The 16,666-nt window shown below is 38.0% G+C and overlaps 1 protein-coding gene across 1 annotated transcript; it reads right to left on the bottom strand.

Annotated features, from left to right (window-relative positions):
* Positions 1 to 9,300: 9,300 nt before the first annotated feature.
* On the bottom strand, positions 9,301 to 14,697 carry HMX1 (H6 family homeobox 1). Its single transcript, XM_056551580.1, has 2 exons — positions 14,412 to 14,697; positions 9,301 to 9,905 (listed from the first exon to the last, which is right to left on the bottom strand). The coding sequence occupies exons 1-2, from the start codon at positions 14,695 to 14,697 to the stop codon at positions 9,346 to 9,348; spliced, it is 846 nt and encodes a 281-aa protein (XP_056407555.1). The 3' UTR covers positions 9,301 to 9,345.
* Positions 14,698 to 16,666: the final 1,969 nt, after the last annotated feature.

Here is a 16,666-nt window from a genome sequence, read left to right as displayed (position 1 = left end):
ATCCGGCAAGGGAGTGCAGGGGAAGTGATCAGATATAGCCAGGGAGCAGGTGGAAGCCAATTAAGCTAATTGGGCCAGGCACCAATCATTGGTGCACTGGCCCTTTAAGTCTCAGAGAGCTGGCGCGCGCGCGCCCTAGAGAGCGGAGCCGCGCGCGCCAGCACATGACAGGAGGGGCCCGGGACGGGTAAGTGACTTGGGATGCGATTCGCGAGCGGGCGCGTCCCGCTGTGCGAATCGCATCCCCGACGGCCATGTCAGTGCAGCGCTCCCGGTCAGCGGGACTGACCGGGGCGCTGCAGGGAGAGAGACGCCGTGAGCGCTCCGGGGAGGAGCGGGGACCTGGAGCGCTAGGCGTAACACTTACCATGCGGGATAAGTAATATTTTACATGTTTTACAGTGCATGTTATTATGAACATAACGATACTCATGTACATATATATATATATATATATATATATATATATATTTGGAAGGATATAGGGCTTTATTAGGAAAGGGACAAGTTCTATTTTTTAATACCATATATACTCGAAAATGCCCCCCTCGGCTTATACTCGAGTGAACTCTCCACCTGTCAATCCCTTCCCAGTGGTCTTCAACCTGCGGACCTCCAGACGTTGCAAAACTACAACTCCCAGCATGCCCGGACAGCTATCAGCTGTGAGTTGTAGTTTTGAAACCTCTGGTGGTCCGTAGGTTGAAGACCACTGCGGCCTTTGTCATCATCCAGAACCCCCCCCCCCCTTTAGTTTTCTACTCACCTCCCCTCGGTGGGAAGGAAGTGTGAGCTGGTCCGGGCCATCTATGCTGCAGGGACCGTCCGGTGGGGATGGTTAGTCGTTCCGGGCAGTCCATTTTCTCCGGGGGGCCCTCTTCTCCGCGCTCCGGGCCTGCCCCGGACTAGTGACGTTGCCTTGACGACGACGCACAGGGATGCGCATGACCGTCCCTGTGAGTCGTCATCAAGGCAACGTCACTAGTCCGGGGCAGGCCCGGAGCGCGGAGAAGAGGGCCCCCCCGGTGAAATTGGACTGCCCGGAATGACTAACCCTCCCCACCGGATGGTCCCTGCATCATAGATGGCCCGGACCAGCTCACCCTTCCTTCCCACCAAGGGGAGGGGAGTAAAAAACTAAAAGGGGGGGGGGGGTCTGGTTGATGACAAAGGCCGCAGTGGTCTTCAACCTGCGGACCTCCAGAGGTTTCAAAACTACAACTCCCAGCATGCCCGGACAGACGATGGCTGAAGGGATTGACAGGTGGTGATGATGAAGGGGGGGGGGATGATGACGGGGGTCTGGATGATGACGGGGGTCTGGATGATGACATGGGGGGGAATGATGTATTTCCCATGCTAGGCTTATAGTCGAGTCAATAACTTTTCCTGGGTTTTTGGGGTGAAATTAAGGGCCTCGGCTTATATTTGGGTCAGCTTATCGAGCATATACGGTACTTTATTTACCGTATTTATTTTGACATATTTTACTTTCTTTGCCTGACCCTCACAGACCACTGTAGCTAGCAACCTCGGAGACCCAGACCAGATGCTCAGTGTTCCTGGGCTGAAAAGCATTCGGAGCGGTCATCATGGTGGGAGTCGGCTGTTATAGTCAGCTGAGCACCTGCCGCATCTGTAAATAGCAGACTGGAGCTCCGATCCTGACAGTTATATAAAAAATACAAATGGACATCTTTTTCTGCAATATTGCTAATGCACTTTTTTTTTCTTCATAAAATATGCCTGAAAAAACACTGTGTTGACATGACCTAAGGTGGCAACATCTGGATACTGCAGAATTCTATGGGATGGAACATAGATTACCATAGGGTTGTATGATGTTCCAAATTCCATCTATTGGAACAGCAGGAGGTCTGGGTGTTGCAGACATGTGCAATATGGACATGAAGCCCTATTTTGGTCCTCTGAAATTGGCTTTAGGGTGTATCCACATAATAGTTTTTTTTTTCCCCACTGTATGCTTTTCATTTTATGGAAACCGATCTAAAGTCAATTTGGTTGAGTATTTTGAATTCCAGAAAAAAACAGATCCAGATTGAGTTAACACACACTGGTATTTGTTGCAAGTACTAATGGCCTAAATCTGATATGTTATGTAACATGTATACAGTGACCCCCCGACTTATGATGGCCCCGACATATGATCATTTCAACATATGATGGCCTCTCAGAGCCCATCGTATGTTGAAGGCAGCATCGACATATGATGCTGCTGTGTGTCGGGGCCATCGTACAAACAGCTATCTGACAGCGCTGACAACTTCAGCAACTGACAGATAGTTGTATAATGTGCCCCCTGTGTCCCGTGTGCCCTGTTCTGCCTCCTGTTACTCACACGCTGTCCTACTAACTCATACAGGCTTCCACTGTGAGCTCCGTGTAAGCCCCTCCCCCCCCCAGTGCAGCCATAGCCAATAGCCTGCAGCATCTTGCCTCAGGCATCCAATGAGCTGCTGGCTGCCCTCCCCTTTCTTTCCTATAGAGCTGTAGTCGGCAGGATCGTAATGGAGGACATTCTGTCCCCCCTGGTAGGTATTTAAAGAACTGTACAGTACTGTATGCGATGTTACACATCACATGCAATACATATACACACTATACACCCCATTCATCAATGTTTCCCTATCAGTGTGCCTCCCGCTGTTGCAAAACTATAACTCCCAGCATGCCCAGACAGTCAATGACTGTACATGCAAGCTGGGAGTTGTAGTTGTGCAACAGCTGGAGGCACCCTAGTTTGTTAAACACTCCCCATATACTCCACATACAATGGTCATCCCAGAACCAATTAGCAGTTTCCCATAGAGATATGTATTCAACATACAATGGTTCCGAGGCCCCAGAATCAATTACCATTTTTACATAGACATATGTACTCGACATATGATGGTTTCAACATATGATGGTTCTCCTGGAACCAATTAATATCATATGTTGTGGGACCACTGTATACCTATACTTCTATATGCACACATACCAGGACTTATGCACCACAAGTACCATATACTTTTATACAGTCCTATATATGGAAACCCAGATAAACAGCACATACTTACATTCACATACTGTACATATAGAACAGTGTTTCCAATTCCAGTTGCAAAACTGCAACTCCCAGCAGGTTCCAATATATACATATGTAGCAGCATTGATTGTCTTGTTAGGCTCGGTGCTCTCCTAAAATTAGGGTATGCTTGTGGTATATGTCGGAAAACCGACTTATATAACAGCATACACCTGAGAGATTTGTTTATCTTAATGTATTTTTAACATAGTATAAAGGTGCTACCTTTGGCACATTTAGAGCATATACTGTTTTCTTTTTCTTTCCCTTTTTTCTTTCCCCCTTTTTTTTGTGGGCATGCTTTTGTGTCCTGCAAAAATAATAATAATAATAATAATAAAAATAAATAAATAAAACACTTGCAAGTAGACTACATTTGGCACAATTGGAATTAATGTATCCCACAGGTGGTACTAAAGTATTCCAAAACTATGCCTTGGGAAAAATGTGTCCATCTGCTGTTCGGCTCCTTTGAGTCCCCACTACAGACAGTGATTGACAGGTTTTGCACCAGAAGCGGGAACAAGATTATGAGAACAGGAGGAGATGAATGGGAGCGGCATCGGGACCAGAGTGAAATGGGAGTAGGTATGTATAGCTCTTTTTTCATTTCACCATGTCCCCAGCACAATATAATTTTTTGCACACACTGGATTACCCCTGTAAGGTTGGGTTCACATATTTCTTGATTACGGCATAGGTGAACTCAATCTACATCTCCACACAACTGATGATACAGCTGATGACAACATGCATCAGTTGTCATCAGTTGTGTAGCATCCGGTGTCTAATGTTTCTGGTGTGTTCACCCATCCGGTGTCTAAATTGAGATGCTGGAAGATTGTAAACTGTCCCATTCAAATGATTGGGATCAGTTCTAGCATCAGTTTCCCTCTGGTGCAAAAGGAGGAAAACACTGCCGGACAACTGATGTATGTGAAGGGGGCCTAAAAGGGCGCAGCTTTACATCAGCTATGCCTCCCCTTCATTTTCAGGGTAGGTGAGGGTCACAACGGTTGGACCCCTACATATCCTAAAGTGAAATACCATTACTTCATTAGATACCAATAACAGATTAAAGAACTTATTAGTTTAGAAAACTCGCGTTCAAACATCGTATTGTGGAATTCTGAATTAAGGACCGGTTCCGTACCTTCATCTATAGCCAGAATGGAGAATGACTACAAAGAGCATGTGGTTGCTCTTGAGGACCCAGCACATCTGTTCCATTATATGGGCGCTCTATTCATTTTAGTGTTAACTGTAATGCTTTATTTCTCCTCTGGAGGCACTGCAATGAAATTGAACACTTACTGATGGAAAATCTCATTGCAGGACATCATGTGATCATTTTATCAGTAAGAGATCTTTATAATAAAGAGCGATAGGTCCAGTTATGAGAACCCATTTCAGTGGGATAAAGAGGTTATTTTGGAAGCTGAAGGTTTTACCTTACTCTAGGCACTCCACTTCTGGGTACATGCCAACACTACCTGATTGCTTTGTCCCTGCTTAAAGTGGTGGGTGGTATCATTGGGGCATGTACTGAGTTGGGACTTCTGCAAAACGTGCCCACATGTAATGGCCAATGGCAGTGAGATGTTGCCAGGTTTTAACTACATAATGTGGCTATTTGCCAAGACAACCCCTTTAAGTGCAATCCAAGTAGTTTTATCTAATTTTCATAATAACAATGAGCATGGATTTATCTATACCAGATTAAATTCACAAGTAGCTGACAAATCTCCAAGACTCATACATAGTTAGTACGGTTGAAAAAAGACATACGTCCATCAAGTTCAACCAGGGAATTGAAGGGTAGGGGTGTGGTGCGATATTGGGGAAGGGATGGGATTTTATATTTCTTCATAAACATTAATGTTACTTTGTTCCAGGAATGTATCTAATCCTGTTTTAAAGCTGTTAATTTTTCCTGCTGTGACCAGTTCCTGAGGTAGACTGTTCCATAAGTTCACAGTTCTCATGATAAATAAGGTGTGTCGCCCCTTGAGACTAAACTTTTTCTTCTCCAAGACTCAAGGGCATAATGACCTGCAAAAATCTGAGGCGAGTGTTAGACCGTGACTGTAGAGGTGCCATCTTAGGCAAAGGTAAGTAAAAGATTTTGAACCACATGTTGCAACTAACAAGCTTTTTTTTAACATCAAGTGTGACTTCTATAGTGTTGGGAAGTGTACCCAATGGAACTCTTATACGGATCAATGATTGTGACTTCACCAAAAATCGCTAGATCTTCTAAACCCAAAGCTAATGGTTCTTTCATTGATGGCTTTAGTCTGCATAAATTAGTTCAGTTTTCAAAGTGCTCTGGTTACCTGGAAAAGTCCGGGATGACCATTTTTGGTCTCCTTGGACGTCATCCATCTTTTCCAGGCACCAGGAGCACTTTGAAAAGGCAGCTAATTGATGCAGACTAAAGCAATCAATGGCTGAGCAGTCACGTTCACTCAACACTATTGGCCACACACCTACTGCATACACAGGGAGATGTGCGGCCTCCACTGATTAGAGTAATGTTATCTGAATCTGTTGATATGAACAGGACCAGACGATTATCTTATATGTATGGGAACACCTGATTCTCCGCTAACAGATAATGTAGGAAAAAAGAAGGATCATGCATGTTAAATCTCCACACCCAACCCTTTTATTTTCCTTAAAGAAAAGTGTCTGGCAGTAGCTTACTCCCCTCTCCCAACTGATATGACATGCGCACATGGTTCAACCAAGGCAGAAGTTAGGAGGAACAGGTGTTGAAACATTGAAACATTTCTCTACAGAAAGTCTCTACAGAAAAGGGCTTAAACAGGTTATACTGGAGTGGATGAGGCTGAGCTGCAATACCAGACAGAACCTGTGAACTGGCATAGTGCTATTTTTGGAAAAGCAAACTGACACCATGTTTTTGTTTCCGGGAAAGCCCCTGTGGACCTAGAGCAGAAGGACATTTATGACATCACATAAAGAGAAGTCATGATGATTCAGAGAAAGGGTAAAGTCACATAGCTGGGTGTGTCGTAAGGGCGAACATTAACAGCTAGCATTGATAATGCAAGTTAGTGCAAGAGTAAAAGGGGTTATCCTGGAATAGGAATACACAGCTAATTTCTTTTAAAAACAGCTCCACGTCTGTCCAGGTTAGGTGTGGTTTTACAAATTGGCTCCATTCACTTCAATGGAACTGAGCTGTAGAACCACACCCAACCTGGAGACAGACGGGGAGCTGTTTTTGAAAGATAGTAGCTTTGTTTTTCTATTCCTGGATAAACTCTTTAAGCAGCTTGGCCCTATGGAACCTCTGAAGCTTATATAATATTTCAGTTTATGCACAAACGAAATCAATACCATCAATTTTTATACAATCCCCTTTCCTTCTGTACGTCCATCCTGCATTATGGTTAGTCACAATTTTTCAGAGTCATGTCATCATTACACTACTAGGACCAATGAATGGTGAATTATTACAACATATCCAATATATATATATATATATATATATATATATATATATATATATATATATATTCCCTGATCTTTCTCTTTGCATATGATCGACAAAGACAAAGCAACTCATTATTATGCCACCTGGTCAGGTGACCCTCCCCTGGTGTCAGTATATCATTCACTATGGAGTCTTGCTAACTGATTGGGAAATGTTTCAAAGCTAGACTTCGCTCCTAAGGAAAAGACTTAACCCAATCTGCAGACGGCCTGTTTTGGGTGTTTGCCCCTCATCAGTACAGAGTAGGGTTTATCTAGCTTGGGAGGTTTAGTTGAGGTGGGTCGGGGGGGGGGGGGGGGTATGACACAAATAATATCAACCTCAGGGGGGACATAGTCACATCTTAGTAGACCCCCTTAGTGCCTTTTAAAGAACACTAAGATCAATAAGGAACTGAGCTCCAGCATTGAGCCCGCCAGCCCTCCCCTCCTCCGATTGTTACTCTGGATTTCCCATCGAAGCAGAGAATGCGGCCGCTGCTTGAAATTACCGTCTCCAGGTTGTGTAATCCCTGATAAATCTCTTGGTCACAGTACAGTTTCTGAGTTTTGTGACCTTACACAACCCTACAGTATTAATCCACCTAACATGTAACAACTCCTCCACCACAGGACACTGGAGTTCACAAGTCTTCTGTATAGAAATACATTGTTACCATCTGACCAGAAACAGCACCAGAGCCGCCATCATTTCCTTATAGCTACAATATCCTATCCTGGAATGTTCATGTCACATTCCAGAACTGCATATCAAAACTTTAGCTGAAAATGGAGCAGAAAACAAGTAACTGGAACTAACTATAAACTGTAACAAGTAACAAAAAAACTAACAAAATATAAGGAAATATGACAGAATGACAGGCAAAGCAAGGAATAAGCTGAAGCTGCCTCTGTCTGTCCTCCAGAGCTCATAAATCTGTCTATGTTCACCCCTTTGGTGTGAAAATGAATTATATTAGCCCTTGTTAACCTCTGAGGCCAGACAGGTCAGAGTGTGGCAGGTTACAACATTCAGTATGTGAGCTATCCTGTTTCTCTGAAGGTCTCTTGCACACTTCTGTATTGTGGATTTATGTTCATTCCAATTTTCTTACAAGTGCTATCTTTTTTTCTTTCTTTTTTTTTTCCATTTTAACTCAATGGGTTAAATGTAAAAATGCATTATTCAATTTTGCACAGATTACATGTGTGCAGTGTGCATTTGTTCCTTCCTGACAAAACTATAAATATATATATATATATATATATATATATATATATATATATATATATAAAATATTGGACAAAAGTCTAATTAAGGTTACAATAATAAACATAATAATGGAATGAATTGTAAAAGAAAGAAAAAAAAATATCCACATTGCACATTTTTGTTGTTCCACATTCCCATACAGAAGTGTGAATGAGCCCTTATGTGCAGTGGGTGACAACTAATAATATTGAAATTATTTTTACTACTATTATTACTACATTGTATTATTTTAAATTTTTTTTAATGCTTTTTTAACTTTCGCTTTTTCTAAACTTTTTTGATATGCTCTTTTTTTTTGCTTGTCACAAAAAGTAATTAAAAAATATAGAATACATAATTTTATTTTATTATTTCTTTATTTTATTTTTGTTTAATGTGTATATTTACTTTTATGGTATATCAATATAAAGGTATATCAATATTTAAAAATAAATCAATACACTTTAGTTGGTTATTGTATAAATTTGTTTTAAAAAATGGTATTAAAAAATGTAACTTTATATCTGGGGAAAACTTTGTTGTCTGAATGATAAATAGTATGAAAAGCATTTTACATCAAGGTTAGAGGCAATGATTGCGACTTTTAATTAAAGTTTTGGGAAAGTTTCAATAACTACTTTACTAATATAATAATAAATATAAAAAAATAGTTGGACTGGGCCCTTATTATTATATTTCCTTTTTACTAATTCTCTTTATAGTCTTTTGTTATTTATTGTGTGGAATATAAATTAATTTAGAATAATAATTTAAAGCTTGTGATTGCATCGTGCTTATGTGTGTGTGTATATATATATATATATATATATATATATATATATATATATTCATATATATTGGAAAAGAAGTTAAGATTTATTTAGGGAAAGCTTGAGGCTCTTCACAGATACACAGATAGTTAAAAAAAAAAAAAAAAAAAAGCAGATTCCAAAATATGAAGTCAACTTGAATGTTGAAACAGACTGCAAAAAAAAAAAAAAAAAAAAAAAAATATATATATATATATATATTTTTTTTTTTTTTTTAATGTATATAGATATATTATTATTATTCTTTGCTATGTATGGACATTAGATGTATTTTAGAGAGAAAATAAATATTTGTTTTTATTTTTGGGGTAATGAATGTTTTAGAATATAAATATTATATTCAAGCAGTATACATTTAGTTCATTACATAATAGGTGAAATAAAAATCACCATTTATTTCTAATTACCTACATTATAATTGTAATATATAAGTTCACTACTAATTCTTCAGCTACAGTAAAAATTAAACACCAACAATTTCTCAATGATGATAAAACATCACCTTTAAACGCCTTAATTGTAACATTAAAAAAAAACATTTTCTCCACCCTTAATTTCTTATTTTTAATTAAATAACTAAAATAAAAAGTATCAAGTAATATGTAAGTTGCAGATATTCAGGTAATTAATACAAAATAGAGTTAAAAAGTCCATTAGTCTTTAGTAGATGTCAGTCAGACCAGTCCAGTCATCTGAGATCTTATATAGGGCACTGAGTTGGGGAAAGTGGCAAGGGGGTAGTTGACAGCACTGGAGAAGCCCACCAATGGGGGAGAGATGTGTGGTAGGCTGAAGCCCAAGGAGCTGGCAGGAGAGTTCTCATGGTACAATATAGGGACCCTTACTATCCTTTGGGTTGTGTGGGACATGTTGGCAGCCTCCAGGTCTGCAGCAAGTTGTCTTTTCCATTTATTCCTGCGGTTCTGGAACCAGATTTTGACCTGGGTCTCTGTGAGGTGCAGGGAGGCTGCCAGACCTGCTCTCTCTGAGCTGCTCAGATACCTCTTCACATCAAAGGTGGACTCCAGCTGGAAGACCTGACTCCTGCTGAAGACGGTGCGGGTTTTCTTCTTTCTGGAGGATTTCTGGTCTAAGTCCTGCTCCAGTTTCTCCTCTTCTTTACACTGGAAGTCTTCCTCTTTCTTGTCTTCTGAGCCATCACTGTGCTGTTTTCTGTAGGTCCTGCAATGTCTCTCTGAACCCTCTGAGATCTCTGGAGAATCTCTGTCACTGGCTGGAGGGGAGAGAGGAGATTAGATGGAGTCTAGAATTAGGATTTATTGCAGATTGCTGTATAGTAAATTCATAAAACACACATGTAATGAATAGAGACTATAAACAGAATCCAACAAGTATAGGGAGTGGTCAGATGCTAAATACCATTTAGCAACAAGTCCTGGGAATAGAAAGGGAGAAATATATTCTGGTACTTGTGTGACTGGTGGGGAGATTAAATAGATAGATATATAGATAGATAGATAGATATGAAATAGATAGATATTAGATAGATGATAGATATAAGATAGCTAGATAGATAAATAGATAGATAGATATGAGATAGATAGATAGATAGATAGATAGATAGATAGGAGAGATACATAGATAGATATGAAATAGATAGATATGAGATAGATGATAGATATAAGATAGCTAGATAGATAGATAAATAGATAGATATAGATAGGAGATAGATAGATAGATAAATAGATAGATAGGAGAGATAGATAGATAGCTATAAGATAGATAGATATGAGATAGATAGATAGATAGGAGATAGATAGATGTTATAGAGATGATTAGATAAATAAATAAATAGATATGAGATAGATGGATAAATAGATAGATAGATAGATAGATACGTAGATACTGTAGATAGATAGATATAAGATAAAGTTAGAGCAGTGGTCCCCAAACTGTGGCCCTCCAGATGTTGCAAAACTACAATCCCCAGCATACCTGGACAGTCGTTGGCTGTCCAGACATGCTGGGAGTTGTAGTTTTGCAACATCTGGAGGGCCACAGTTTGGGGGACCACTGAGTTAGAGAGATAGAGAGAAATAGGGAGAAAGAAAAAACTTGTTATTGCATCAAGGGGTGGAGCATTAAAAAAACAAAATAAGTGTAAAGTTTTTCAGCATCAATCAAAAATATTTTAGGCTATATACAATCTAAATATATTAGGCTATATACAATCTAAATATATTAGGCTGTATATAATCTGAATATATTAGGCTATATATAATCTAAATATATTACGCTATATACAATCTAAATATATTAGGCTATATACAATCTAAATATATTAGGCTATATACAATCTAAATATATTAGGCTATATACAATCTAAATATATTAGGCTATATACAATCTAAATATATTAGGCTATATACAATCTAAATATATTAGGCTATATATAATCTAAATATATTAGGCTATATACAATCTAAATATATTAGGCTATATACAATCTAAATATATTAGGCTATATATAATCTAAATATATTAGGCTATATACAATCTAAATATATTAGGCTATATACAATCTAAATATATTAGGCTATATACAATCTAAATATATTAGGCTATATACAATCTAAATATATTAGGCTATATACAATCTAAATATATTAGGCTAAATATAATATACATTTTATAAGATAAATAATAAATGTTGAGGTTTAAAAACAAATGTTGAACAAATCATTACCAATAGGAACAGAACACATATTTCCCATAAATTCTTTTACTGCCCAGTAAATATTGTTCTGTTCACACATTTGTCGCCTGATGCCAAGTCCAGTAATGTTCTGCATTCCCAGGCCTCAAGGACCAGCGACTGCAGCATGTCTATCCGACTACGACTCTTTAGGACTTTTCATTCCCTCTGAAGTCCTGCTATATGTGTGTGCTGAATAGACAGGTCCCAGAACTGTCTATTATAACACTGTTACTATTTATTACTACACACCACAGATTGTAGGGTAATCCTAAACACCATCATTATCACCATCATCATCATTATCCCTAACATGGTAATGTTCCTTCTGAGACACCTACTTTATAACAGCAGTCCTAATAGCAGGAGCTGTATCAGAGGAGCTAATATGGCAGCTTCCCTGAGGCCACCCAGATAAATCCTTCTACAGAATCATCTCTCAATGTTACTCAGTCACCTCACTCTCTGCCCTTGATGTGATTTTTTTTTTATTAGTAATAGCAGTAGCATACTTTATCATCATTATTATGCATATTTTATTATTAACATGATCATCATTCTGCTATACCAGAAATATCTGATAACTGTTTTTATATTACTATTACTATACTACTTCTATGCATTATTATCACTTCTGCTCCTACATAAACTCCTATATGTATATCTATATGCTTTATGTGCATTATAGTTATTAATATTATTATTACTCTTACTGCTACTATTTGAACATTATATACATATTGTTTTTTATTTGACTTTTTCTACTGCGAACACTGTGTGTTTTTCTACTGCCACTATGTGAGCATTGTCCACCATACCACTACTATTACTACAGGACCCTTGTAGGCTTTAAGATTCCATAAATAATAATTATTATTATCCTGTGAATATTGTATGCCTTATTATTTTAAATATTTTCACCACTACGTCTTTTATTATTATTTATAATACTATAAGATTATTGTATGCACAATTGTAACTGCTTCCCTGTGAACACTGTCTGCATTATTATGCTTTACATGATCACTGTTACTATTGTTACTACTACAGGATCTTTGTATGGAATGAGATTTTCAGTGGTAGTAATATTACTGCTACATTGTAAGTATTATTATTATTATTATCATCATCATCATCATTATACTGCTGTTTTGTTTTTGTTTTTTTTTCTTCAGGATCCTTTCATACTTTAGGAAACTTTCTGGCAGTATTATTACTGCTACTATGTGAACATTGTCTGCAGTATTTTCATACCACTATTATTATGGATCAATAGAAGCTTCGTTATACTACTACAATTACTGCATGAGCATTTCATACTTTGTGAAACTTAGTAGTAGTGTTATTACTGCTACTATGTAAACATTGCCTGCATTATTATAATACTACTATTACTAGGGATCAGTGCATGCATTGTTATACTACTACACTTACTACATGAGTATTAGAATCCTATTATTATTACTATTATTATTATTATTATTATTATGGATCAATGCATGCATTGTTATACTACTACAATTACTACATGAGTATTATAATCCTATTATTATTATTATTATTATTATTATGGATCATTGTATGCATTGTTATACAACTACACTTACTACATGAGTATTGTCTGCATTATTATAATACTATTATTATTATGGATCAATGCATGCAATGTTATACTACTACAATTACTACATGAGTATTGTATACATTATTATAATACTATTATTATTATGGATCAATGCATGTATTGTTATACTACTACAATTACTACATGAGTATTATAATCCTATTATTATTATTATTATGAATCAATGCATGCATTGTTATACTACTACAATTACTACATGAGTATTGTCTGCATTATTATAATCCTATTATTATTATTATTATTATTATGAATCAATGCATGCATTGTTATACTACTACAATTACTACATGAGTATTGTCTGCATTATTATAATACTATTGTTATTATTATTATTATTATGGATCAATGCATGCATTGTTATACTACTACAATTACTACATGAGTATTGTCTGCATTATTAGAATACTATTATTATTATGGATCAATGCATGCAATGTTATACTCCTACAATTACTACATGAGTATTGTCTGCATTATTATAATACTATTATTATTATTATTATTATTATTATGGATCAGTTCATGCATTGTTATACTACTACAATTACAACATGAGTATTGTCTGCATTATTAGAATACTATTATTATTATTATGGATCAATGCATGCAATGTTATACTCCTACAATTACTACATGAGTATTGTATGCATTATTATAATACTATTATTACTAGGGATCAAGGCATGTATTGTTATACTACTACAATTACTACATGAGTATTGTCTGCATTATTAGAATACTATTATTATTATTATGGATGAGTTCATGCATTGTTATACTACTACAATTACTACATGAGTATTGTCTGCATTATTATAATACTATTATTATTATGGATCAGTTCATGCATTGTTATACTACTACAATTACTACATTACTATTGCCTGCATTATTATAATACTATTATTACTATAGATGAATGCATGCATTGTTATACTCCTACAATTACTACATGAGTATTGTCTGCATTATTATAATACTACTATTACTATGGATCACTGCATGTATTGTTCTACCGTAACAATTACTACAGGATCATTGTATGCATTGAGAACATTTTAATAATCTTGTCAATGCTAAGATATAAACATTGCCTGCATTCTTATAATACCACTATTATTAGCATTCCCATCACTTCCACCATCACCACTACCTGAACATATACATATCTCTTCCTATTAGGGTCATGATGGGATTATTATGGGATTGCTGTTCCATCACATCACACACACAATATTTATGGCCATCATGGCTTCCTTGAAGTTCATTATTTCCTCCTAGGAGGAAGTCAGGAAACATGAAAAATTCATGGTCTATGGATCTCTCCTGCTAATAAATAATAGGAAGAACACAACAGGCTCTGAAGTGCTGACACTTACTTTCCGGACTGGTGCATCCTATGTAGGTGGCCTGTGCCTTCCTGTACCACTCCATGGTGTTCTCTCTCAGAGGGTAGCTGCCCTGGGTGCTGTAGTTGTATGGGGAGAGTTGGCAGCACACGGTGGTGAAATGGCTGCCTACTGGCCGCATGCTTGGCTCATCCTCTAGGCTAGCTGCCTTCTTCTTCTTGTCTCCTTTAGCCTCGGTGCCCAGAAGGTTCTCGATGAAGAAGGAGGACACCCTGGCTGGGGTTGAGCTCTGGTTCTCCGTAGAGTCATCAGGCATCTTGGCAGAGGTCTCTCCAGTGATGGTGGCAAAAGCTGAGATGGTAGCAATGCGCAATGGTGAGGCGTAATGCTGGGCGCACCAGGGTGTCTAGGTCTATAGGAGGAGATGCTTGGGGCAGCCTGCTGCGGGAGCCAGCATTTCACATTGCTGCATGCAAGAAGAGGAAGAAGAAGAGGGGGAAGAAGAGGAGAAGAAGCCTTCTTGCTAGTCTCCCAGCTCACACACACACAAGGAAAGGCTGAACCAAATCCCCTGCAACTTAAACGCTTTTCTGCAGAATTCTCCAATTGGATGAGCGTGATGAACAAATTGGATTATTGAAGGAAAATAAGGAGAATTACTCCCGATGAGTTGACTTCTCTGTGCTTAGTAGTGTGTGCCCGGGGGCCCTACAAGTGCCTTGTCAGTCAGGAGCTTTATTTAGGTCAATTAGGGAAGCAAATCAAACTGCAGGAGAGAGAGAGAGAGAGAGAGAGGGAGAGAGGAAGAGAGAGAGAGAGAGGGAGAGAGAGAGGCAAATGCTGGGATTCCCAGGAGAGGAGAGAGGGAGGGGAGATAAAGGGCTGGAGAGGGAAGGGGAGGGGTGGAGTGAAGCTCAAGGGGGTGAGGTTAAAGGACTCAGAAAAAGAGAGAGGAAGAGAAAAGACAGTGGGAGTGAGAAATAGAAAGTAAGGAGGACAGCAAATACACACAGAACAGGCTGCAGCAGGTGAATGGGGGTAGAGAAGAATGGCTTTGATTTCCAACCAGGGTGCCTCCAGCTGTTGCAAAACTACAACTCCCAGCATGCCCGGACAGCCTTCGGCTGTCCGGGCATGCTGGGAGTTGTAGTTATCCAACAGCTGGAGGCTCCCTGGTTGGGATACACTGCCCTAAGCACTGTTTTATGGATGTTACCTTCTGTAGTGCTCATGGGCATCATAATTCTATAAGGATTTATAATTGCATAGTAAACAATAACAAAGAAAACATTTTTTTTTTAAAAAGCTGATCCATAAATATCCTAAGCAACATCATCACCATGCACTGTAGGATAGACTGGGGTTGTGATGGGGTTGGCAATAGTTAAAGGCAACACAGTAGTTGTCAGCAAAGCCCTTTAAGGGCGGAGGTGGCCTCTTAAGTGGCCTCTCAAATTGGAGCTATTGCCACAGGCACCCTGCCCGCCCTCCTCTGCCCTGCTTCCTAGGTCCTCACCCCCTCACAAAGGCTTTAGACTACAAAGAGTTACAGGGAATAAGGAAATGATGGATAGATTAGATAGATGTATTGGGTATGGTTATGATAGATAGATAGATAGATAGATGTATTGGGTACGGTTATGATAGATAGATAGATAGATAGATAGATAGATAGATAGATAGATAGATAGATGTATTGGGTATGGTTATGATAGATAGATATAGATAGATAGATAGATGTATTGGGTATGGTTATGATAGATAGATAGATATAGATAGATAGATAGATAGATAGATAGATAGATAGATAGATGTATTGGGTATGGTTATGATAGATAGATAAATGTATTGGGTATGGTTATGATAGATAGATAAATGTATTGGGTATGGTTATGATAGATAGATAGATAGATAGATAGATAGATAGATAGATAGATGTATTGGGTATGGTTATGATAGATAGATATAGATAGATAGATAGATAGATAGATAGATGTATTGGGTATGGTTATGATAGATAGATAGATAGATAGATAGATAGATGTATTGGGTATGGTTATGATAGATAGATAGATAGATGTATTGGGTATGGTTATGATAGATAGATAGATAGATAGATAGATAGATGTATTGGGTATGGTTATGATAGATAGATAGATAGATGTATTGGGTATGGTTATGATAGATAGATAGATAGATAGATAGATAGATAGATGTATTGGGTATGGTTATGATAGATAGATAGATAGATAGATAGATAGATAGATGTATTGGGTATGGTTATG

The sequence above is a fragment of the Hyla sarda genome, chromosome 1 (assembly GCF_029499605.1).
Source record: "Hyla sarda isolate aHylSar1 chromosome 1, aHylSar1.hap1, whole genome shotgun sequence".
In the NCBI taxonomy this organism is placed as follows: Eukaryota; Metazoa; Chordata; class Amphibia; order Anura; family Hylidae; genus Hyla; species Hyla sarda.
This window is presented reverse-complemented; position numbering and strand designations above follow the sequence as displayed.

Bases quoted from the DNA above. Each gene is read 5' to 3' on its own strand.
- HMX1 (XM_056551580.1), bottom strand. From the start codon at position 14,697: ATGCCTGATGACTCTACGGAGAACCAGAGCTCAACCCCAGCCAGGGTG. The intron at 9,906-14,411 runs GTAAGTGTCAGC...TCTCCCCTCCAG, and splicing joins AGGATGCACCAGTCCGGAAA to CCAGTGACAGAGATTCTCCA.